The 24,771-nt window shown below is 36.7% G+C and overlaps 1 protein-coding gene across 1 annotated transcript in view; it reads right to left on the reverse strand.

Annotated features, from left to right (window-relative positions):
* LOC138706387 (M-phase inducer phosphatase-like) overlaps nt 1–24,771 on the reverse strand; it is a 206,028-nt gene that overhangs the window by 177,347 nt on the left and 3,910 nt on the right. The window contains exon 2 of the mRNA XM_069835620.1: nt 15,326–15,630. Coding sequence (XP_069691721.1) covers nt 15,326–15,548 — 223 coding nt within the window. The 5' untranslated portion in view covers nt 15,549–15,630. The remainder of the gene's footprint in view (nt 1–15,325; nt 15,631–24,771) is intronic.

The following is a 24,771-nucleotide window of genomic DNA, read 5'->3' on the forward strand; positions in this document are numbered from 1 at the left end:
ACTAAAACTCTGAATGCATTTCTGGATTCGCCCATACGTGCTACATGCTCTGCCCATCTCAAACGTCTGGATTTAATGTTCCTAATTATGTCAGGTGAAGAATACAATGTGTGCAGTTCTGTGTTGTGTAACTTCATCCCTCTTAGCCCCAAATATTTTCCTAAGCACCTTATTCTCAAACACCCTTAACCTATGTTGCTCTCTCAAAGTGAGAGTCCAAGTTTCACAACCATAAAGAACAACCGGTAATATAGCTGTTTTATAAATTCTAACTTCCAGATTTTTTGACAGCAGACTGGATGATAAAAGCTTCTCAACCGAATAATAACAGGCATTTCCCATATTTATTCTGCGTTTAATTTCCTCCCGAGTATCATTTATATTTGTTACTGTTGCTCCCAGGTATTGTAGCTTCACACTACAATCAGATAATTCAAGTGAACGTAAATGACCATACGATGTGTAAAGATCGATGTATTAAAAAAATATTTATTGATAACTTTCATTTTCAGGCAGTATGAAATACTTTTACTTTGTTATTTGACGATGCTGTATCAACTACGAAGTTATTTAGCATCGATGGGATTGATGATAGCGAGATATCTGACGAGATGAGGCCAAGAATTCGCCATAGATTACCTGACATCTGCCTTACGGTTGGGGAAAGCCTCGGAAAAAACCCAACCAAGCGGGAATCGAACCCGCGCCCTTGCGTAACCAGATCGGCAGGCAAGCGCCTTAGCCGAGTGAGTTACGCCGGTGGCTGGTATGAAATATCGTAAATATAATTATGAAAAGCGTATGTCTCAACTAAATGCGAATTTCGCATACCATGTAATCTCTTTTTAAATTCATTAAATTCTATCTGAAAATACAGTCCAAATGTTTCGATTCTTCGAAAAACTGTCAAGTTTTAAAATTAGTCTATGATCTGATTATAGAATGCAGCAGATGTGAATGTACAGTATTTTTATGATTCATACTTCATTTAAAATCTGATATGTTACGTATAGGCCTACTTGTTCGATATCGTGAAGTAGGCCTACAAGCACGACTCACACGTCACTGACATACTTAGCAGCAAAGGCTGCAGCAAGCCAGTAGTCACCAGAGACCGTTATATCCCTACCGCTTTGCCCTCTGTCTGGTTGTCAAGGTGCAAAGACAAGGTGGTGTATGTAGCATTCTGAAGAAGGGAAACATGCACAATAATCAATGCAAAGGAGGAAAGGACAGACGCAAGTTCGCTTGTAAATTTAAAAGGCTCATGTTATAAATCGTATACCTATGCTACTCAAAAGAAGACTTAGTTTCAAGGATAACAACATATAGCTTAGCAATTATTCGCCATTCGATACTGTGTAAACAAAATTAGTGTACTTCAATTCAACTGAACTTTGTCTCCTCTAACGAGGAAAGTCTAGAGTGCGTGTACAATACATAAAATTCGATTTCTCTGGATTCTAGAACCTTGTTACAGACTACTTTACAGAGTTTTCAGATTGATAGCCACCTACAGTAAGTCAAAAATAGCCTAAATTTATTTGGTTACAACATAAGGGTTGGGGGAAAGGAACTGGCCACCCTACCCCATTATCTTCTGGCCTAGTTGCCTCATAAGTGGTGTCATGTTGGTATCACCTGTGGTGTTCAGGCAGATTTTCGGACAGTTGAGTCCACACCTGTGGAATAACGGTTAACGCGTCTAGCCGCGAAACCAGATGGCCCGGGTTCGATTCCCGGTCGGGGCAAGTTACCTGGTTGAGGTTTTTCCGGGGTTTTCTCTCAACCCCATATGAGCAAATGCTGGGTAACTTTCGGAGTTGGACCCCTGACTCATTTCACCGGCATTATCACCTGCATCTCATTCAGACGCTAAGTAACCTAGATGTTGATAAAGCGTCGTAAAATAACCTACTAAAAAAATCGGACAGTTGACAACATAAGGGTTAGGAATTAATTTTAAAAAAGTTAATAACGTACAAATGTCTTAAGCAGGTTTTCCAGCTTTAACTTTTTTTTAAGTGGGTTATTTTACGACGCTTTATCAACAGCTTAGGTTATTTAGCGTCTGAATGAGATGAAGGTGATAATGCCGGGGTCCAGCACCGAAAGTTACCCAGCATTTGCTCGTATTGGTTTGAGGGAAAACCGCGGAAAAAACCTCAACCAAGTAACTTGCCCCGACCGGGAATCGAACCCAGGCCACCTGGTTTCGCGGCTAGACGCGCTAACCGATACTCCACAGGCGTGACGTTTTAAATTTTAAGCACTGGATGAAATGTTGGGACATTTGTTCCGTCGTAGGGTTGGGACGTTAGGTATAAAAAATTAATTTCTACATGAAGCGTAAAATATCCGTAAAATGCGTAATTTCTCATGTAATTAAAAAAGTTGCTGTTATACATTAAGCAAACAAATATTAAATTGTTAATCGAGTTAAGTGTTCTTACTGAATTCCCCTTCTTCCCTGCTGCTATCATTAAAAATATTTTCAATTCAAGCCATTGACCAAGAATTTAAAATTTAAATTATGGTTTATTTAACGACGCTTGCAACTGCAGAGATTACATCAGCGTCGTCGGTGTGCCGGAATTTTGTCCCGCAGGAGTTATTTTACATGCCAGTAAATCTACTGACATGAGTCTGTCGCATTTAAATACACTTAAATGCCATAGACCTGGGCCGGGATCGAACCCGCAACCTCGAGCATAAAGGCCAGCGCTATACTAAATACACTACCGAGGCCGACTTGATCTAAGATCGATATATAACAGGTTAGCTCGTAACTATTAACCAATAGGAAGGAGCGCGGGAAAACGTCATCAATATGCTGCGTTTGAATCTATAACATGCACATACAAATGCCCATGCGGAACACATTCATGAATTAACGCACCTTTCTAGTTTCATAATTCCAATTTGTATCCTACTTTATTATTTATTGCATAAACAAAATTTCAAAAGAAAATAAAGAAGCACGGTACCGGTATCTAGAAGCGTAGTATATGAAACGTAATTATAAAATTGTCATTTATAACGTCTATAGTTATCTCAGCAATAAATACTAAAAAATTAATAAAAATAATTATTTTGGCAATATTTTTCTTAAATAAATGTCTTACCTTAAAATGAAGTCAGGCACCAGCTGGGTCAGTATAAGACAGATGAAGGATATTATACTAATATTCGCAATCACTTGGTATACAATACAATAATCACTTGCTAAACTTTTAGTCTGTTAAGTCTTAAATTCAGTACATTAACACAAACAGCACTTCAGATAAAGTTTCAATCCATAGACACAACGAAATAAACATCTAGGGCCATATTCACAGACATTCTTAGCGCGGGCTTCCGGTGGATCATCAGCGAACTAATGTTTTTCGTATTCATAAACCAGTGTTAGCGATATGATATGATATGAATCCTGTACAAGTAATCAGTCGATAGCCGGGGCTAGTTTAGCACGCTCGTAGCGCCGGCTAGCGAAATGTCTATGCATAGCACCCTTAAAATCCAACAAAAACAACTGAAATGTAAAGTTTAAGTGTCCACTTCATGTAAACACTTTTTAATTTTTTTTGTTAGTAGTCTTTCATGGTCTCCGTCTCTTTTTCTTTTCCGTGATAGAACATTTTCTTCTCGCACTTTATTAAGGTATTTTAGTCTTATAAATACCCTTTGCCGGCAGAAGCTTGCAACTAATACTAGGGGAATATCCGGCATGGCAGTATTTTGCAGTCGGTACAGCGCTGCTCCGATTTACATTATTGTTTCAGTAATAATTTACTTTCCTGGTGTACTTAAATTATTCATTGCAGATAATCAAATGGTACTCACTATTACATCAGACAATCGAAATATTCGGCCTCTGCTCTTAAACGTGCGGAAAAGTGTGTGAAGTTCATTTTGTTTTATTGTAAAAACCACTTGAATGTTTTCCTTTAAATACTCTAGAATCCAGATTACATGGATTGTTTGCGTACACTTTTCATTTAAGAGTAGCCCACAAATAAAAGTCATAGGAATTTTGGTCCGGGGTTCTAGGAGGCCACAAATCTTTGCTATTTAAAATGTCGTCTGACACTTCCGCCTAATACACGCTTAGAATGTTTCGATGTATGTATGACGAGTGGCATCATCCCATCTAAGAAATCTATTAATTAGTTCCACTTCAGCCAAATTAACAAAAACTGGCCTTAATATTTCATTTACATAACATTCTGAATTAATGGTACCTTTCAAAACACTTAAAAATTGTTTGTGATTATGGAACGTGTATCCCAGAATAATTACGACGAAATTTCCTCTTACATGATATGTAAGAATCTTTTTTATATGTATAACTGCCTTAAATGAAAATGTTATGTTTTATTTAACGACGCTCGCAATTGCCGAGTTTATATCAGCATCGCCGGTGTGCCGGAATTTTGTCCCGCTGAAGTTCTTTTACATGCCAGTAAATCTACTGACATGAGCCTGTCGCATTTAAGCACACTTTAAATGCCATCGACCAGGCCCGGAATCGAACCCGCAACCTCGGGCATAGAAGGCCAGTGCTATACCAACTGCGCTAACCAATGAAATGAGATACAGATCTACGTGGCGCATCTTTTTCAATCAAGGTGAGAAGTGAGTTATTTTTACCACCATAATCTCGAACCACCCGTTCCTAGTCCAATTCTATATTCTTAGCAGTTATGCTAACTTTTTTTTAAGTACTCCATAAAAGCAAGAATAAATCAAGTGTCGTCGAAGTGGTTTTAACAACAACTGCCAGCAAATCATTAAAAACATCGTTCACAATCCTACATAAATACACATATATTTTCAATGAGAAATGTCCGTAGATCCAGTTGATTTTTCCCCAATGTCAGGTACTAATTCAGTCAAAAGAAGCGTTATAACTGCGGGAATTTAGAACACTTTGTTGCATAATATAAATAAAATGGTCAACACTTCTAATGGCTGTATGGTTTGCTGCACAGACTGCAAAAATTAAACCAGACTCTTTATTTTCACCAAATTAGAGACACACACATAGAAAGTTTACGTTACATTTTTATATTGTACTCTAAAAAATTGTTTTAGTATGACATCGAAAATGTTTTAGGAGGACACAAATTTGTGTCACGAACTCCCATCTATTATTCTATCAAGAGGATGCTTCGTGTAATCAGCCCATTAAACATAAAAACTATTACTACTACTACTACTACTATTATTATTATTATTATTATTATTATTATTATTATTATTATTATTATTAATTTTCCATGTATTGTGGGTCCCTATCACCACGCATGGCGCGTCCTCAGGTTACGGATCGAGGAGACGGCCTCCAGATATGGAGAGTAGCTGTGAATATATTGAATAAGCAGTCGGAGACAGCCGATGAGGGGTGGTCCTCCAGCTTGGGGGTTGGGCGAAGGGCTAACAACCCATTACCGTAAAAAACAGCTTGTTACGAAACCCTCAAATAAGCCTCGGAATGGGATTGATTCTCTGGCACGACCACAGAAAAAAGTCTCACTTTGAGAGAGCAACATAGGTTAAGGGTGTTTGAGAATAAGATGCTTAGGAAAATATTTGGGGCTAAGAGGGATAAGTTGCAGGAGAATGGAGAAAGTTACACAACACAGAACTGCGCGTATTGTATTCTTCACCTGACATAATTAGGAACATTAAAGCCATACGTTTGAGATGGGTATGGCATGTAGCACGTATGAGCGAATCCAGAAATGCATATAGAATGTTAGTTGGGAGGCCGGAGGGAAAAAAGACCTTTGGGGAGGCCGAGACGTAGATGGGAGGATAATATTAAAATTGATTTGAGGGAGGTGGGATATGATAGATACTGGATTAATCTTGCTCAGGATAGGGACCAATGGCGGGATTATGTGAGGGCGGCAATGAACCTCCGGGTTCCTTAAAAGCCAGTAAGTAAGCAAGTATTATTAATTTGTCCGTGCATATGAATAACTCCAATATTTCAGACAATATGGTATGGTTGTATAGCGTGTAATACAAATTACTTAACTCAAACTGATAAGATTAAGAATTAGTTTCAAAAATTACCTCTCATTTAAATTACACACCTATGAACACATCATTTTGTCGTTCTTTCCCGTATTTCGTTTCGCATTTCCCCATTACTAAAATTCAATGCACAAAGTATGCAGTACACCTACTTTATCACACCAGTAACAATGACCGAAAAGAATAATAATGACTAGACTTCGTGGAATTGCCACGAGAATCGTAAGGTTTACTACGCTCGCGGTATAGACTGTATGAGAAGGGGGCGTGCAAAGGATCAAGTATACCTCTGATGTAAACACTGAGCAATATGCTGCGGTTACAATAAAACCTGTATCCTGCATTCAAGAAATATAATGAATGATCTTTGAAATAGAAAATGTCTAAACATGTAAATACATAATTATTTTATACTTACTTACTGGCTTTTAAGGAACCCGTAGGTTCATTGCCGCCCTCACATAAGCCCGCCATTGGTCCCTATCCTGAGCAAGATTAATCCAGTCTCTACCATCATATCCTACCTTCCTCAAATCCATTTTAATATTATCTTCCCATCTACGTCTCGGCCTCCCCAAAGGTCTTTTTCCCTCCGGCCTCCCAACTAACACTCTATATGAATTTCTGGATTCGGCCATACGTGCTACATGTCCTGCCCATCTCAAACGTCTGGATTTTACACAATTATTTTATAGTGAGATATATTAACTCTTAAAATTTAATGTAATATACTCACATCATCCTTCAATATGTGCATTGCAGTGAAGAGTTACGTACATTTTGAGCGACTGCAAAGTGAACCTCCTACGATGGTCACTTAAACAGTTTTTATATTGGGAAAATGTACATTCGACATCATACGATATAATAGGTGCATATTTGAAGAACGGAAAGTCACTACTTTTTAGTACATCAACTTCAGACGTCTTATCGTGACCTTATAGTACATAATTTATAATACGAAATTGTGAATAGGCAGAATTTTTAGCAATAATATTTCTCAACTTACATTTCACTTTTTCTGAAATTAATGAATTGTTATTTTGGATAACGGTTTGTGATACTTTATCCACTGTATTAAGGGCTAGTGAGAGTTGTAGTTTAGATGATTCTAACAGGGTGATCTTTTGGATACGATTTTAAAATTAGAACCAATGCACAGAATATCTTCCAATAGCTGTTCAGAAGGCAATGATTTTACAGCTGCAACAGCGGAACTGTCTGTGCTAGCCAATGCATCAATTACCTCCATTATTTTGCCGTAATATTCTGCATAATAACTAACAGCATCCAACCACGTTTCTCAACGGGTCAAGACTGGCTGCAGGGGTATTCCAGGGGCAATTGTTTGGAATAGCAACACTCTCAATGTAGTATGTTTGGTTGAATTCTTGTCTACACTGAACACATGTTAAGCTTTGACTATTCCAACCACAGTAATGCAAAAACAAGTACTTACATAGGTATACATTAGCTGTAGCTGCTCTATTTGGACCGGTCACAACTCTTAACATGAACTGCTTATACTACGAGACCGGGCGGCCGCTCACCTCCTCTGTACTACCGTACATCGGCAACCGTATTGCATGCTGCGTGTGGCAATTCAACGAAGTCTAATAATGACCATAGTAGCATGAGAAAGGTGGGAAAGAAATGAAATCCCACCAGGCACTAGGCATGTACCATCGAATCACGTCTACATTGCGAGATCGCGAGGGAAGCGTAACGTAACATTCCAATGACAGTAAAGCACATTTCTTTCAAATTAAACATTTCGCGACAATTTTAACAATCTTTTCCAATAAAAAGAGAAATAAAAAATTCGTCCAAATCGCCTATTATGTCATACAAAACGCTCAAAAATCACCCGTAGCGCCCAAAGCGAGCCAGTCGCATCTGGCAATCATTTATGATAGCAGAAAAGTCTCTGACCGACTGGTATGAGAATTTTCATTACTATTACAGTAAGGTCGCGGCACCGTCTTGACGGTGTATAAACAATATCTCATTAGGGAACGGAATTTGGAGCAGTAAAAGCTAGTATTGGCATCTACACAGCCATTTGTTTACAACCCTTTATACCAAGTCCTCCCCTCCATGACATACTCGCAGCTCTCTGCACGTCAACAACAACGGGACAGTTGTAGCATAAGAACGTCAACATGCAGGTTTGCAATTCAGAGTAGTGAAGTGCAGGTACAATGCCGAAAATGAAACCAAGTAACAATACAAAATTGAAAGACTAACCTATATTTGTAAAAGCTCCAGATCGAGTATCAAAATTCAGGAAACAATTCCCTAAATTGTTGCTTCACTTATGTCCAGTTCTTAAGAGATGGGGGTCATGGTTAGAAGCTTGCAATTATTACGCACATCACCTCCAATCTGTGAAGAAAGTGGTCCAGTCTTTCGATCACGATGATGCCGCTGCGATTCAAATACGCCAGGAACTGCTAAATGATAGAACAATCGAGAAAGAAGTCGTGGATATGAAGTCAAATTTTTTATATTTACTGGATGCCATTATTCAATTAGGAAAGTCGGGAGTAGAACTAGTTGAGCAAATAAATATTATGAGGACTATTGTAAATAAACCGAGTGCAGTAGAAGGTGAAGTAGGAAAGCGTGTTGGTGAAAAAATGAACAGGGTTTGATTAAAAATGATGGTTACAGTATTCTTAGTCGGATTTCAGATGTACTAACAAAGACGTGTCCCAATGACGTCATTCAACATGTGAATTTAATTGACGGATCTTTTCTCCAATTGTCTCTGCAGATGTAGAGAGGAGTTTTTCCATGTTAAAAAATTTCCTTCCTTGCAACAGAGCAAAGTTGTATTTTGAAAATTTGAAAATGATATTTACAATTTATTATAACAAGGCACAGCAGGAATAATAAATTGTTTCATCAACAAAACATAGCATTAATTGAAAATGCCATTTCGTTTGGTTCTACATTTTGTTCAACATTTAATTATACTGTATTAGGCTATATTGTAAATATTGTAGTATATTGCATATAGGCCTATTGTAAATACTGTAGTATATGTTGTATACATATCATATTTCATGGTATTGTAAATAAAGGTTTTAATTTAACACGCTCCTGACAGAAGAACATACATATTCAGAGGCGAGTTCCATACAGAAGACAACTGTCTATCAGCCATCAATATGTCCACTGACACGTGAGGACGCAGAGATTGATATTTAATTATGTATATTTGTAATGTTGTTTATTGGTGTCGTGCGTTGCCTAGAAAAATATACGTATTTCAAAATGAAATGCAGATTATGTATGTAGGCCACTATATGTCATTAAAATATACCATTTGTTTATTCTGAAATACGTTTACAGAACATTGCGTGTAAGTTTGTATGAAGTGATCTGTACTCGTCCATGCTTTGTGGCACAGCTCGCCCGACAGTCACTGAGCTACGAATATCTATACTACGTTTCACCATTCGTTATAATACTCCAAATCCTTTTCCCTGCCATTATACATTATTATACATTGAAAGGTAGAGATGATGTTTCAAATAGGCTACTTGATTGTTTACACATACAATATAACAGCTGTCGAAACAGAAACAACTGTGATGATTCAAGGCTGCTTTACGTTCGAGAGTTGACCACTCCCGATGTCTTAACATTGGCTTGATTCACTCACAAGCAGTCAACGACGTGGACAATACTATCGTTCGGATTTTCGGCTTTGCGGGAGCTGTTAGTCTTGCTTTCTCGATCGTTGTTCAACTCTAGTAAGAATAATATATAAATCTGTCATAAGACAAATATTAGCTTATGGATGTGAATGTTGAAAGAAAAAAATGAGAGGGAAGAGATAAAATTCGTTGCTCAGTTATCAGAGAGGAACGCAAAACTGAACCACTAAACCTTTGGATAAATGATAGGAGACTAAATAACTGGAACAAATACATCGATAGAATGGAGAACAACAGACTAGCAACAAGAATACGTGCCTGAATATCTCAACAAAAAATACTTTTAGAGCGACCACAGCCCAGACTAAAGGATGTTATACCCCGGAGCTGAAGTGAATGGACACGCAACGAGCTACCAGCTTCCATGTAGGGGGGGGGGGGAGGCGAGGGGAGGCTTTTGGCCATGATGAAGGCTCGCACAGCAACCATCAGTTGTTTTCAAATTAATGAAATTTCACGCTTTTCCTAAATGCTTTTAATTTACTTTATAAAATGTAAAACATACATTATGGAAAATCAGACTCGTATTAGTAATGAGTGAAATCATAAAAGTAGCAGAAAGCATTTTGCAATGCTATTTGTCTCGCTCAACAGAAGGTGCAAATTTCGCCCTGGGTAAGGAGGATATTTATTCATTGTCTTTCTATTGCCTTATGTTTTCGACAGAATTTTGGCCCAAGTTATTAAGTCCCATCAGTTGTCCGTCTAATGTATAAGGTTAAAATTGCTCAATGTGCAAAAGACTTAACTTCAACGGGGGCAAAATCTAACAAAAATAGTGTGGATGGGGCAGCTTGCTAAGTTATAAACTGTAGGCCTATTAAAATCTGTATCTTAGTCAAAGCTTTCACACTAATCTAGGAATAAAAAAACACAGAGAGAGAGAGACTATATTTTTGCGAGGTTTCAACAGCTTACATGCTCGCTCATATGCTTTTACGAGAGCATTTAAATCAGCTGGCATGAAAGAAAAAAAAAAAAAGAATTTTCTCCAAGCAAGAAATATTCTGACTACACAGAGTTTAATACAATTTTGCCTGTTTTTCCTTCCTTTTCGAGATAAAAATTGTTTTATATTAAGCATTTCATAGCATGTTTTGGGAAAGTCATTAATTTAATTCCCAATATGCTCAGTCAATTTAAGAGAGCAGTGTATTATGATAATAACTAAGGGGCGAATTTCTATGATATGTCATTTTTTATGGGAGTTTCGGTTTTCAGACTGATTTAAACTTCATTCCAAGCATTCTGAAGAACGTGGAAGGGTTTTTATTGAGCATATAAATGCATATTTGGACCATTTTTTATTTTGAAGCATATTTAGTACGAAACTGCATACTGACGTTATATTCTGGGGGTAACTGTATGCATACTTCGGCATTTTTTAGGTTTATAACATATTTAGTAAAAATTCGCGTCATGTTATATTTTGCGCATTTCTCATATTTAATGCATTCATTCAAACCATAATGAGCCGTGGTAAAATGTAATACTATGAAAGTTTTTCAGGATATCTATAAAATACCTATATTTTCGGAAAAGTGTAATACTATGACAGTTTTTCAGGATAGCTCTAAAATACCTATATTTTCACAGAAATGCAATGAAAGAAAGTATGCACTGGCTGTGTAATGTGGGGTTTTAAATGGCAGGTAGACTCCTCCAGATCTGAAGTTAGAGTTAATTGATCTTTCATACTAAAATATGTTGGCAAGGGCATCCTTAGCTTTTACAATTGAGGGGTTTGGGGGAAAAACCAGGCAGTTCCAATTCAGTACTTTTCGAGATAATGAAGAAAAACTTACCGCCTAACAATAAGCGTGTACAGAAGAGTTTTTTTTTAATTTTATTGGGTTATTTTACGACGCTGTATCAACATCTCAGGTTATTTAGCGTCTGAATGATATGAAGGTGATAATGCCGGTGAAATGAGTCCGGGGTCCAACAGGGAAAGTTATCCAGCATTTGCTCGTATTGGGTTGAGGGAAAACCCCGGAAAAAACCTCAACCAGATAACTTGCCCCGACCGGGATTCGAACCCGGGCCACCTGGTTTCACAGCCAGACGCGCTGACCGTTACTCCACAGGTGTGGACTGTACAGAAGAGGCAGGCACAAAATGCATTATAACTGTGAATGTAATTCTTGGAACTACTTAGTTTTTCGACCAAACGATAGAGCGTATTTTTTTTGTCCTCTGTGCATAAATAACTCAAAAATGAAAAAAATTGGAACTGCCTGGTTTTTCCCCAAACCCCTCAATTCCTTAAACTATGAACTGTGTCCGTAGATTGGTAAATTTGCAGTGAAAATTAGCCTATTACGATTTTCAGCAGCACATTAAATTCTGGTAGGTTTTCATGAACCTAACAAAGCCAACAATAAGGGCTAAGCTATTAGATCATGATAAGCACCCTATGCTTAGATTAGTTTTTTTTAATAACATTTTACAAGACGTAATAAGGGTGGTGAGAGGCAGAATTGGAAGAAGAGATTCTGGTGAAATTTTATCTTAAAAGGTTTATTTTCGCATAACAGTATTGCTATTACGAGTATAATGACAATGATGCATTACTGCAGCAGTTTCGAAAGATGTATACATGGACGCAGTTATTGTTAAGTTATTCATTACATATTTTAATGTAGCCTACAAGTAACATTTGTTCGTTATTCAAAATCGTACATAATATATAACACCTGCTGTGAAATAATTTTATTGCATTTATTAAAAATGTGTAAACATCTGCTGAAATGTTCGGCAATTAAGAAGACTGATGCTGACATACCATCTCAGCTTAAATGTTACTGGGATGCCTGTAGGAGAATTGAGAAAATCAAAGTTCATCTTATAATTTTTATCCTCCTCTGCACTGGAGAAAGTGGCCCAATCTGTGGTCTTTACTCGTTGTCTTTTGTTGTTTTGGATAAAATGGTTAACAGGGAATTCCGTCTTTCTTTGTACAGCGGACGTTCTTCAGAGGCTTCATTCTCTCAAGGGCAATGATTGGGACTGTATGTATCTTGAAATTTTCACTGATCGCAGATATGACATGCCAGTAGCAAAGTAAGAAGTGACTGAACTTTCTCACATTCATTATGGCAATGGATTGGAAATGATTCCATCTTTACCACCAAGAGACAGCAAATTTAGCAGCTGTTTGTTCCGTTCCCGGCAGATCTCTCGACGGTACCCGGTGCAGACATGGCTGCCCAGAGATTGAAACTTTAGCACACGTCTGGGATTCTGTGAACAGGGATTGCTCCTGAGGAACTCTAGACATCATCTTGTAAGATCCAAAATTGCTGCCGCATTAAGAAATAAAGGCTGGATAGTAGAAGAATAAATCTCCTGTCTAGCTGAAAATGGGTCAATGAGATGAGTAGATATTTTAGCGTACAATGCTGACACTAAACAGGGCATCATTGTGGACCCCACGATACGTTTTGAAGTAGAATGTCATCAGTCAGCCGAGGTCCACCTTGAGAAGAAGTCGATCTATGAGTGTACAGTCAACTATTTCAAGCTGAAATATATCTTAATTCACGTTGAGGAATTCAGCTTGCTCATAGGTGCTCAAGGGACTACACCAGCTTTTTTCTAAAAATTTCGACCGCAGGTTGCTCTGCCAACATATCTGAGGGATGACATTGTAATAAATGTGTTAAAAAAATCCTGCCAAATCCTAATTAATCACATGGTGACATATTAATAGCAACTGTAATTTTTCACGCCCTTTTCTTTGTTTCCCTTCTTTAAAATTTAATATCTATGTTTACATATGTATAATATTTTTTTTGAGGATATACTGAGTCCGTAAGGGCTACCCTCAATGGGGGGCAGTTTAATATTATTATTATATATTTAAAATTAACTGTAAGAATAAATTTTTAACAATCAGGAAATTTTTGCGACATCTTTCACAGTTTGGGCAAAAAACCTAAAAAAAGACCTACCGTACCTTTCACCTATTCAAATAACCTAAATTGGACTTCTTAAAAACCTAAAAATCTGGTCTCTAGTCATGAGCATTGCTAAAAACAATAATACAACAGAAATAGGTAGGCCTAAATAGAAATGTAGAGTTATTGCATCTCGACTTTGAAATGATCATTTCTCCACCCTTGTTTTTTTGTCACTATCTGTACAGTGATATATATATAGCTACTGCAGCAGGTAGCATGCAGATGAACTGAAGAAAAGTTCATGTGCTATTTCTTACAATTATATTCCTGGCTTATTTTCATGTAACTGATTTAGATTTTGTATTAATATTTTCTTACAATATTGGTGATTAAACCAGTGATGAATCATGGCATGCATATTTCCAACCCAGTAATTGCCTTTGTGACTGACAGAAACCATAAAAACCTCAGTCAGACTGGCCAGCCACAGGGTTTAAAACTGGGATCTCAGGAATGCAAGTCTCAAATGATACCGTCTGAGCTACCGCACTCGGTAATAATTATTTCATTATGGTGTTTACTGCGTTTATACAATTATAGCATATTTATATACAGTCAACTCTGGATATAGTCAAAATTCGGCTATAGTGAACCTAAATTGTTGGTCCTCACCGGCATACATTAAAAAGTACATCAATATTTCCATTTATATTGAACCCTCGCTTCGGTTATAGTGAACCTTAAAAATTGAAGTTACAGGAGTTGTATCCTAACAAATTCTTATTTGAAGTCAGACCTTCTTGTATAAAATTTAAAGAATGTGTTGAGAACAACATTCTAAGTTTCTTACTCCTTTAGTCAAAGGAAAAAAGTAGGATTAGTGATTCCTAGACAATGAGCTGTACTATAAATCCAGGCAACGCATGACGATCTTACCTCACTCCACCGTCGAAAGATTGTTCTCAGGAACACTCTTCTTCTACTGTTATTTCTAATCCTCCACTGTCAAAGGGTTGCCTTTTGTCCTCAGAAACATTTTCATTATGATGGATAGCATCGAAACAATGGAAAATGAAATTGCCTTCTTTTATTAAAAGGGAAGGGACATTATGTTCACAGCATAATTGAAGGTAAGATTCCGACGGCTTTCAAACGTTATCAAACCTCCTCCCAGTTTCCATTAAATGACTCGGGAAATTCCAAGGCTGAGTATGCAGTCACACCATAACAGCATTTGTCATTTCTATCTGATCAGACTGCTTCTAGTGTTTGAATGGTAGGCTATATTATAAGTGACATTGAATGTGGTCTTTTGCAAGCGGATGTGGATCAACAGCATAGTTTAAGTAAATCAACTGTGAGTAACAGTATACAGTGTAATTCATTGCACAAAAATGAAATATTTTAATTACTGTACAGTATTTTATTTTCTTATTCACAATTTCATTCATTCCTGTCACACATTTCGGATTTAGTGAACCTCGGATATAGTGAACGAAATTGTAAATCCGCAGAGGTTCACTGTATCCAGAGTTGACTGTATTTTTTCTGTATACTGTACATTCTATGGACTCTCAATTTATAATCCCAGCGGTCAAAGTTTGAAAGAATGAACTACTGAAGTAGAAGAAACTATTTGAATACCATAGTACTCACCAGGCTGAAGAGTCTCGACTCTAACTGCTGTTGGTGAATTATCAATACTGGACAGGGACAATCTTCTTCGTGGTGTTGAACCAAGGGACGTTCCACTCAGGTTCAGAGCAAGATCCGTAACAGGTGAAAGTCCCACTCCTGGGTGCATTCCGGAGAAATTGGTTGGAGATTCCTTTGCAGCGAGCTGAAGACGAATATGATGAGGAAGTTTCAAGTGAGCCATTGCTGACAATATCCTGGATTATTAATTTTGTAGGATGAAAGGTGGAATACTATTTTTCAGAACAGTCTTGATTGATGATTCCCTAAAATAAAAGCAAAAGTACATATATTTGTAATGTTAGTATTACAACATTAACACAAGTTACTTATTTCATAAACAATGTCGTGCAGAGCACATAATCCTACTGTACATTTAAAGTAACACTATCAAGTAGTATTTTTATTAACCTTGTATTTATTTCATTCTTTTTATTTTGTAATAGTTTCACTACTTATAACGAAATCACATTAGAAACCAACTTATTTTGTTTTATGCAACAGTATGCATGAAGTAATATCATGTGTGGCTACTGGTTGTGTGAAACCATAAAGGATCATATGACTCACATGAAACATTTTTTAAACTGGTTATTCATTTATTTATTTAACTCCCAACAACCTCATTGGGCCTACCAATTATGGTGTGTTCAACATTTCTGTATCTAGGTCACACCATAGTTCCAATTTACATTCGACCATCAATTTATTGCTATTATGGAAATACGATATTCTAATCTTTCTTCTGATACTGCTAGTACCTTCCCTCTCAATTTCAAGTTCCTTTCTTACTCTTGATCACAACTATTCCCAATATCCAGTGCTGTCATGGAGGCCATACGGGGCCATACATCGTATGGAAACCTATAATTCTTTTATGCTCGACCATGCAGAAATGTAGTAATTATACACCTGGTAGCAGCCCTTTAATGGACCTCATTAAAGTACACCTATTCATTAAAGTTCAGGTGTTCCGCCAATCAGAAAGCACCATATGAAAGCTCAAGTATCGATTTCACCAATTGCACAATAAATAACCTACATTTGAAAAAAAGTCAGTTCTGTTACTATAATAATTAGCGTTAATTATAAATAATATTCAAATAAATTCAATTTGTCATCTCGTTTTTCAATTTATAATTCAATTTCAAGGTTATATCAAGATTAATGTTTCTTTTACTCTCTAGATTATATCAAGGTTCGTCGACATCTGTTTCTCGGAAAAAATCAATACTTTCGCGTCTGCGCACATCTCACAATTTACGAGGTAGGCTATTGCACAAGGTCAGTTCCGCGTCTCACTTAGATAACAATAACATGAATATTTATGAATAATTTCAAGTTAGAAATATGGTCGAGCATAAAAAGTCGTATGAAACTTGCCTATAATGGTAATTAAGATGCTCGTATGAAAATTATGAAACTCGCTTGCGCTCGTTTCATAAACATGCTCTCGTCTTAATTACTACCATTATAGGCTCGTTGCATAACGTACTATTAATTAATCGTATGGGAAAAGAAAATTTTGTCTGTATGGAGCCATATGGCATATGGGTGCCTAAGTTTTGTACACGGAGCTCTGTAAAGATCTCAAATCATCTCTTGCTGTTCCTAAACAAAAACTGCCCACCTCTGCAGCACTGGAATCCAGAATTAAATTAAATAATGATTGAAAAACAAGACATGCTGTAAATACACACTCCAAGATTCATCAAGACAAGTGTGCATCTACGGTGGTGCTACATGGTGTATTCTTTAAATCAAACTTATTGTACAATTAAAATATAAAGAAAAACAATTTCTTTACTTCTTCTTTAATAGTAAAAAAAATCATTAAATGATATTCGGAGAGATAGAGAGAGGAGAGTAAAATATACAGGATGTATCTAAATTGGTGTCAAATATTTCGAGGACGTGTTCCTAACATCAAAACAATTAAAAAAGTTAATAAGAACATGGGTCCGAAAACCATTCGTTAGGGAGCTATTAAAGGATTTGTCTCTTCATTGACCGCTGATTGTTGGATGGTTTTTTGTTTGTTTGTATTTTGTAGAGCGAAGAAATCAGAAGAAAATGTATTCTGTGAGTGAACAGAACGAAATGATTTGCATCATTTAATTGAAGATGTGCTTCTGGACGTCATCCAACGAATATGTTTTAACACAATGCTGCTCCAGCTCATTTCAGTCTGATAGTTCGTAATTTTTTTAATGATCAATTTCCCCAAAGATGTATTGGTCGAAGGGGATTCATTGCATGGCCTGCTCGATCGCCTGATTTGAATCCAATGGATTTCTTCGTCTGGGGATATTTAAAGTCCCTGGTTTATGCGACTCCTGCACTTAATGTTGATATTCTGAGAGCGTATCCAAACTGGATTTCACGAAATACGAAACATTCCAGGAATTTTCAACACAATACTCCAGAGCATGTAACACAGGTTTAGGAGACACATCGAAGCAGAAGGAAGCCACTTCGAGCAATTTTTGTAACATTAAATTTTGTCTTGTAACTCTGAAATAAATTATTTTGAGACCAATGTTCATATGAACTTTTTGTAATGTTTTGGTGTTAGGAACACGTCCCCGAAATATTTGACACCAATTTAGATACACCCTGTATTTCAAAGGGGAAAACAAGGGGTGGGACGTATAGCCAAGAAAAGAATTACCATGACAGCACTGTCAATATCAGTGGTATAACTTACACCCCTGCAGACTCTGCGTTGCGGGGGGGGGGGGGGCGAAAACGTTCAGTGGTTACTAACGCATATTTGGAAATGAGTTCGAATTACAGTTTAAGACCTACATTATGTATTTCTGTAATGCAAAGGCACTCTTTTTACTCTCTGGGATTGGAAATCTGTGGTAATGACCATCATCACTGGACCTGAGGATGCACATACAATGATCCAACTGGCAGTACTTCGCATCATACACTCCCGTCAATTGCCTTAGTAGACTCGAATGCAACTATATTGCAGTGATGCCAATGTTGAAAATATGACAGAGTGATTTTTATGGATGGAGACATTGTTTCTCGTGGTGTATTTTCATATTATCAGGTTGCCAGCCATAGTCGTAGCATATAAACAGTAAACGCATATTGAAATGATGAAGTTTTGTATAGCAACACGTCTGTTTATTACTAGATTTAATTCATCCTTTTTCTCGTGTTTTGTCACAATGAAACCTTTTAAGGGGAGACTGTACGTCCTATACAAGCAATATTAAATCACTCTATTTTAGGAACAATTTTCTCAGAAACTCTTAGTGATATGTTACCCAAATTTTCTCCATTATATTTCACAACCTTTCTGTATGTATTGTCTTTTTTTTTTTACTCTTTTAAATTTGAAATGTATTTTTTATGATTTTTTTTCAAAAGAAATATTTTCAACATTTTTTAACAAAATAAAAATTGAATTATGACTATTATGTGCTCAAGAGCTTCCAAAAAATGACCAAATTTTGTCAGATAATACACAAACATTCTGTAAATATTTCATGGCTCTATAGCTTATAGCTCCTGAGAAAATTGTTCCTTAATGTCACAAAAATAACTTCGCGGAAAAACCAGATTCAATTTTCAACATGTTTATATTTATATTTAAACCTTTCAGTTACATCTATTGTATACCGTATAGAGAAAAATTTCTTATGCTGTATACTGTATAGAAATAAAAGATGTTGCAATTATTGCAAAATGCTCCCTGTGGCTGTACAGACGAACCCCATCCTAATCCAGAGCCTACACTAGTCATGCTTACCGATCAATGGGGGGGTTCAAACCCTCTCCATGTCACTAGTTAGATGCCAACCCTTCAAGAGCGGACCACAGCCACCTGCAGGCCCGTCCATATCAGCCACAAGTAGGCTCCGAGATGTGGCCATACCCCGGTTTTGCCTTAACTTGTATTATGCACAGATTGTGTATATATATAGTTAATGTTAGTCTACGCATAGTATTTTATAGTATAAAAAAGATGAAAATAGAAAATTTCAAGAATTTTTGCTTACAGGATCCCCTTAAAAGTAATTATTGAACATTTAAGTGACACAGAAAAAAGTAAAAGAGAACTTGAAAAATCTGTTTCGAAATTGACTAAAATAGACTCAGTATTTCGACCAAGCAGTCAAACACAGACTATCTATGATGGAACGAATCCCAGTGTTCCAGTACCATGACTCAAGAAAGACTTAGTGCTCTCAAGGCCTAAAGACTTGATCTACATGATTTGATTGAGTACTTTGCTTCTTAAAAGGCCAGAAGGAAAAATCGCTTGTTAAACTAAGCTTCACATTACATTTATCTTAGGTATTACTGTGTAATTAAAGAGTTCAGAACCATAGCGGTCAAGCACCATTTACTAAAACCGTAGAAAACAAGGGTTAAAATGAAGTTATCACCATAATTCATTTGAAACATAAGTTATAGCAAGTAATATAAAGTATACACATTCAAACTAATAATATGTCAATCTTCATTAAACTATGGTATTCACTTAACTTTAACCCTTCCTTTCTCCGTTTTTAATAAATGACGCTTGGCCCACTATGGCTCTGAACCCTTCAATTATTACTTACTTACTTACTTACTTACTGGCTTTTAAGGAACCCGGAGGTTCATTTCCGCCCTCACATAAGCCTGCCATTGGTACCTATCCTGAGCAAGATTAATCCATTCTCTAGCATCATGTCTCACCTCCCTCAAATCCATTTTAATATTATCTTCCCATCTACGTCTCGGCCTCCCTAAAGGTCTTTTTCCTTCCGGCCTCCCAACTAACACTCTATATGCATTTCTGGATTCGCCCATGCATGCTACATGCCCTGCCCATCTCAAAAATCTGGATTTAATGTTCCTAATTATGCCAGGTGAAGAATAAAATGCGTGCAGTTCCGTGTTGTGTAACTTTCTCCATTCTCCTGTAACTTCATCCCTCTTAGCCCCAAATATTTTCCTAAGCACCTTATTCTCAAACACCCTTAGCCTATGTTCCTCTCGCAAAGTGAGAGTCCAAGTTTCACAACCATAAAGAACAACCGGTAATATAACTGTTTTATAAATTCTAACTTTCAGATTTTTTGACAGCAGACTGGATGATAAAAGCTTCTCAACCGAATAACAGGCATTTCCCATATTTATTCTGTATTTAATTTCCTCCCGAGAATCATTTATATTTGTTACTGTTGCTCCAAGATACATGAACTTCTCCACCTCTTCAAAATATAAATTTCCAATTTTTATATTTCCATTTCGTACAATATTCTCGTCACGAGACATAACCATATACTTAGTCTTTTCGGGATTTACTTCCAAACCTATCTCTTTACTTGCTTCCAGTAAAATTCCCGTGTTTTCCCTAATCGTTTGTGAATTTTCTCCTAACATATTCACGTCATCCGCTTAGACAAGCAGCTGATGTAGCCCGTTCAATTCCAAACCCTCTCTGTTATCCTGGACTTTCCTAATGGCATACTCTAGAGCAAAGTTAAAAAGTAAAGGTGATAGTGCAATTCCTTGCTTTAGCCCACAGTGAATTGGAAACACATCTGACAGAAACTGACCTATACAAACTCTGCTGTATGTTTCAATGAGACACATTTTAATTAATCGAACTAGTTTCTTGGGAATACCAAATTCAATAAGAATATCATACAAAACTTCTCTCTTAACCGAATCATATGCCTTTTTGAAATCTATGAATAACTGATGCACTGTACCCTTATACTCCCATGTTTTCTCCATTATCTGTCGAATACAAAATATCTGGTTAATAGTTGATCTATTACGCCTAAAACCACACTGATGATCCCCAATAATTTCATCTACATATGGAGTTAATCTTCTCAAAAGAATATTGGACAAAATTTTGTACTGACGTCAACAAAAGTGATATTCCTCGAAAGTTACTACAGTTAGTCTTGTCCCCCTTCTTAAAGATAGGTACGATTATGGACTCCTTTCATTGTTCTGGTACAATTTCCTTTTCCCAAATAGTAAGTACAAGCTTATAAATTTCGTTAGATAATGCGCTTCCACCATCTTGTATTAATTCTGCTGGAATTTGATCGATACCTAGAGATTTATAATTTTTCAGATTTTCTATCGCAATTTCGACTTCAGAAGGTGTGGTTTCAGGTAAAAATGGCTCTGCAGTTTGTATTTCAATTTCGTCCTGATCATTTCTATTTGGCCTATATATATTTAGTAGTTGTCCAAAATAGTTTTTCCATCTGTTCAGGACTGAATTAGCGTCTGCAAGCAAGTCACCATTCTCATCCTTGATCATGTTTACCTTGCCTGATATTCATTCTTGAATTCCTTTATGCCCTTATATAAATCTCTAATGTTTTTATTTTCACTATTTGTTTCTACCTTATTCAGTTTTTCCTTCAAGTAATCTCTCTTTTTATTCCTAAGCGTACGATTTGCTTCCAGTCTTTTATTGAAATAATTATCTCTATTCGCCTCAACTGGATCCTGTAAGAATGTCAATTTTGCCCGTTTCCTTCTTTCTACTACCATGCAACAATTTTCATAAACCATGGTTTCTTTTTCTTAGTTTCATAATAACCTATGCTCTGTTCAGCTGCAATTTTTATATTATCTCGGATATTTTCTCACATGCTATTAACATCTAACTCTTCCTCAACTTCGTCGGAACTTGCTAATACGGCAAACCTATTTGAAATTTCGACCTGATAATGGTGCTTAGTTTCCTCGTCCTTTAATTGCGGAATATTGAATCTTCTAATATTAACTTGTTGCTCTACTCGCTTGGCTACTGATAGTCTTTCTCTTAGTTCTCCAATTACCAAATAATGGTCAGAATTACAGTCTGCCCCCCTGAAGGTTCGAATGTCTGCTCTATACTAGTATGTCTTCTTTTATCTATCAAGATCTCATTTAAATATACAATCTATATTACCCATGTAGACTTGTTGCAGGTAATAGTGAGGACTAAATAACAACTACAAGATTTTTAAAAAGGCAGAGATTTCATTTGAGAGCTAGTAAACCTAGTCAAAAAGAGACTAAGTTAAGAGTTTAATTTGGTGAAAGTGTAGGCTCGAAATACACTAAAGTTATACATGGTAATCTGAAAATAGTATTGCTAAGTGAATGAACGCAAAGATGACAATTTGTTACTGAACATATAACCAAAGAAATGTATCAGGCATGAAGAAGGAACAAAACGACAGCAAAAGAGAACTAATTTATACATTTGTATAATTCATCATCATCATCATCGTTGGCGCTACAGCCCAAAACAGACCCTGGCCTTCTTGATTCTCTGCCTCCAATCTTCTCTATCCCGGGCTCTCACTTCCCAATTCCTACACTTCAGTAGCTGCTGACAATCTTCCTTGACTGAGTCTTACCATCTTTTCCTAGGTTTTCCAATAGGTCTTTTGCCATCCAAATTCATGTGTTCCATTTTCTTTGCCACTATAAAAGATGGTGTGTCCCTTATAATCATAAACTCCTTTTCCAATCCATCTTGTTTCTTGTATTGCTAGCAGATCTATTTTATATTTTTGTATCTCCAGTAATAGAGACTGGAGCACTCCAGTTCTATACATGGATCGTACATTCCAGGATCCAAACTCATGTACCTGTTTCCTTGCTATGGTTCTTTTCCGTGAGATCCTTCCATTCCGAGGCAATGAATCAGATTTCTTAGTGAAAGGAAATTGATAAATGAGTTCTATTCAGTCAATACTTAAAATAAAAACACAATAATATATGTTATAACAACATTTAAACAGATTTAAAAACAAACGTTTTCGCCAATTTTGATTGGCATCTTCAGGTCGTGTAGGTCAAATAGAACATGTTATAATAAGTGAACACTTGGTATATAAAGTTAAAAACAGCAGTTAAAACTATAATATAACTTAAAAACAGAGAATAGAACTTAGCAAAAAAAGCCACCACGATGTATGTAGAAGCACTATGTTGAAAGAGACGTGTGTAACCCAAGGGAACGGCAAAACTCTTCCATTATTGCCGGTACAGTTTTCAAGACAGATTTGACGATGCTACAGACAGGTCGGTCGTGTGGCCGATTATGGAAAGCAGGAAAAATCCTGTAAATTGTAAGGATAGAATGAAAAAGTATTTAGAAGCATATAAGTATTATTTAAATCTTCTAAAACAATACTTACAAAAAGTTGGAAAAGAGTCTTGACTCCATGGGGGTGGCGGCACGACTGAGCTTTTACATTAAGTGTTAGTGTATGACGAAAACTGTATACCTGGCAAGACTAGTGGATGGGTGAAAGTTACTTGCGTATGATCTTAAACAGCGGGTTATTTGAATTTGGGTATTGTTCATGAAGGAGCGGGCTATCATTTATCAATTAACATTGAACTTCACGGAACCAATATGCCTTTAAAATTAGTGAAAGGAGTTTTACTGGGGGGACACTACCCACCCGCCAAACCCACAGGGGAATTCAATCTATAAGACTGAATGTGCAAAGGCATTTCCTCCTCGCTAGGTGGTATGCTTTTACCGGCATTACTCGGTCGTCAGAGCCTCGTTCGTTTCAAACAGGATGCACCACTTGAAGGTGAGGTTGACAATTGAATGGGCCAGGCTATGTATTCGCTTCTCCATTCCATTAGCACCCCCATTTGTATAATTCAGATAATATTAATGAACGTGAACATAAATGTGGCTGAAGTCATGCAATTTCTAAATAATCAATGTACTGCCAGAAGGTGATGTGTATAAAATAGGCCTTTTGTGATGGATTGAACTTTTAACCATCTATTAGCATTTATACATTTACAGTTAGTCCTTAAATAAAGGATGAAGTAGTGAGGTCAGAGTCCATTCAGAGTTAATCTTGTGAATAAAGGATGGAACAACAAGGTCATAGTCTCACATGGCCTATACAATTTGCAATATGAAATAGCCTAGATGTCAACAAAAAGTAATAATAGTAGGTTTAGTGGAAATATTGTCTACCAAACTAACGTATATTATTACCATCATAGAACTTCTACAGTTTAGATCTGCTCTGTCTATTGTTCATGAAGGTGGTCTTGATTCTTTCATCTTTGTCTGAGGATGTCTCAAATCTCTCCTTTCTAGGGAATGCAGTTCCTATATTCTTCCCAGATAGGCTATTTATTTCAATTTTGCTGATAGTGCACATTGATGTTCTCTACTTACTTACTTACTTACTTACTTATGGCTTTTAGAGAACCCGGAAGTTCATTGTCGTCCTCACATAGGCCAATCATCGATCCCTATCCTGAGTAAGATTAATCCAATCTCTACCCTCCCACCTCCCTCAAATCCATTTTAATATTATCCTCCCATCTATGTTTCGGCCTCCCCAAAGGTCTTTTTCCCTCCGGCCTCCCAACTAACATTCTATATGCATTTC

The sequence above is a fragment of the Periplaneta americana genome, chromosome 1, assembly GCF_040183065.1.
Source record: "Periplaneta americana isolate PAMFEO1 chromosome 1, P.americana_PAMFEO1_priV1, whole genome shotgun sequence".
Taxonomy (NCBI): Eukaryota; Metazoa; Arthropoda; class Insecta; order Blattodea; family Blattidae; genus Periplaneta; species Periplaneta americana.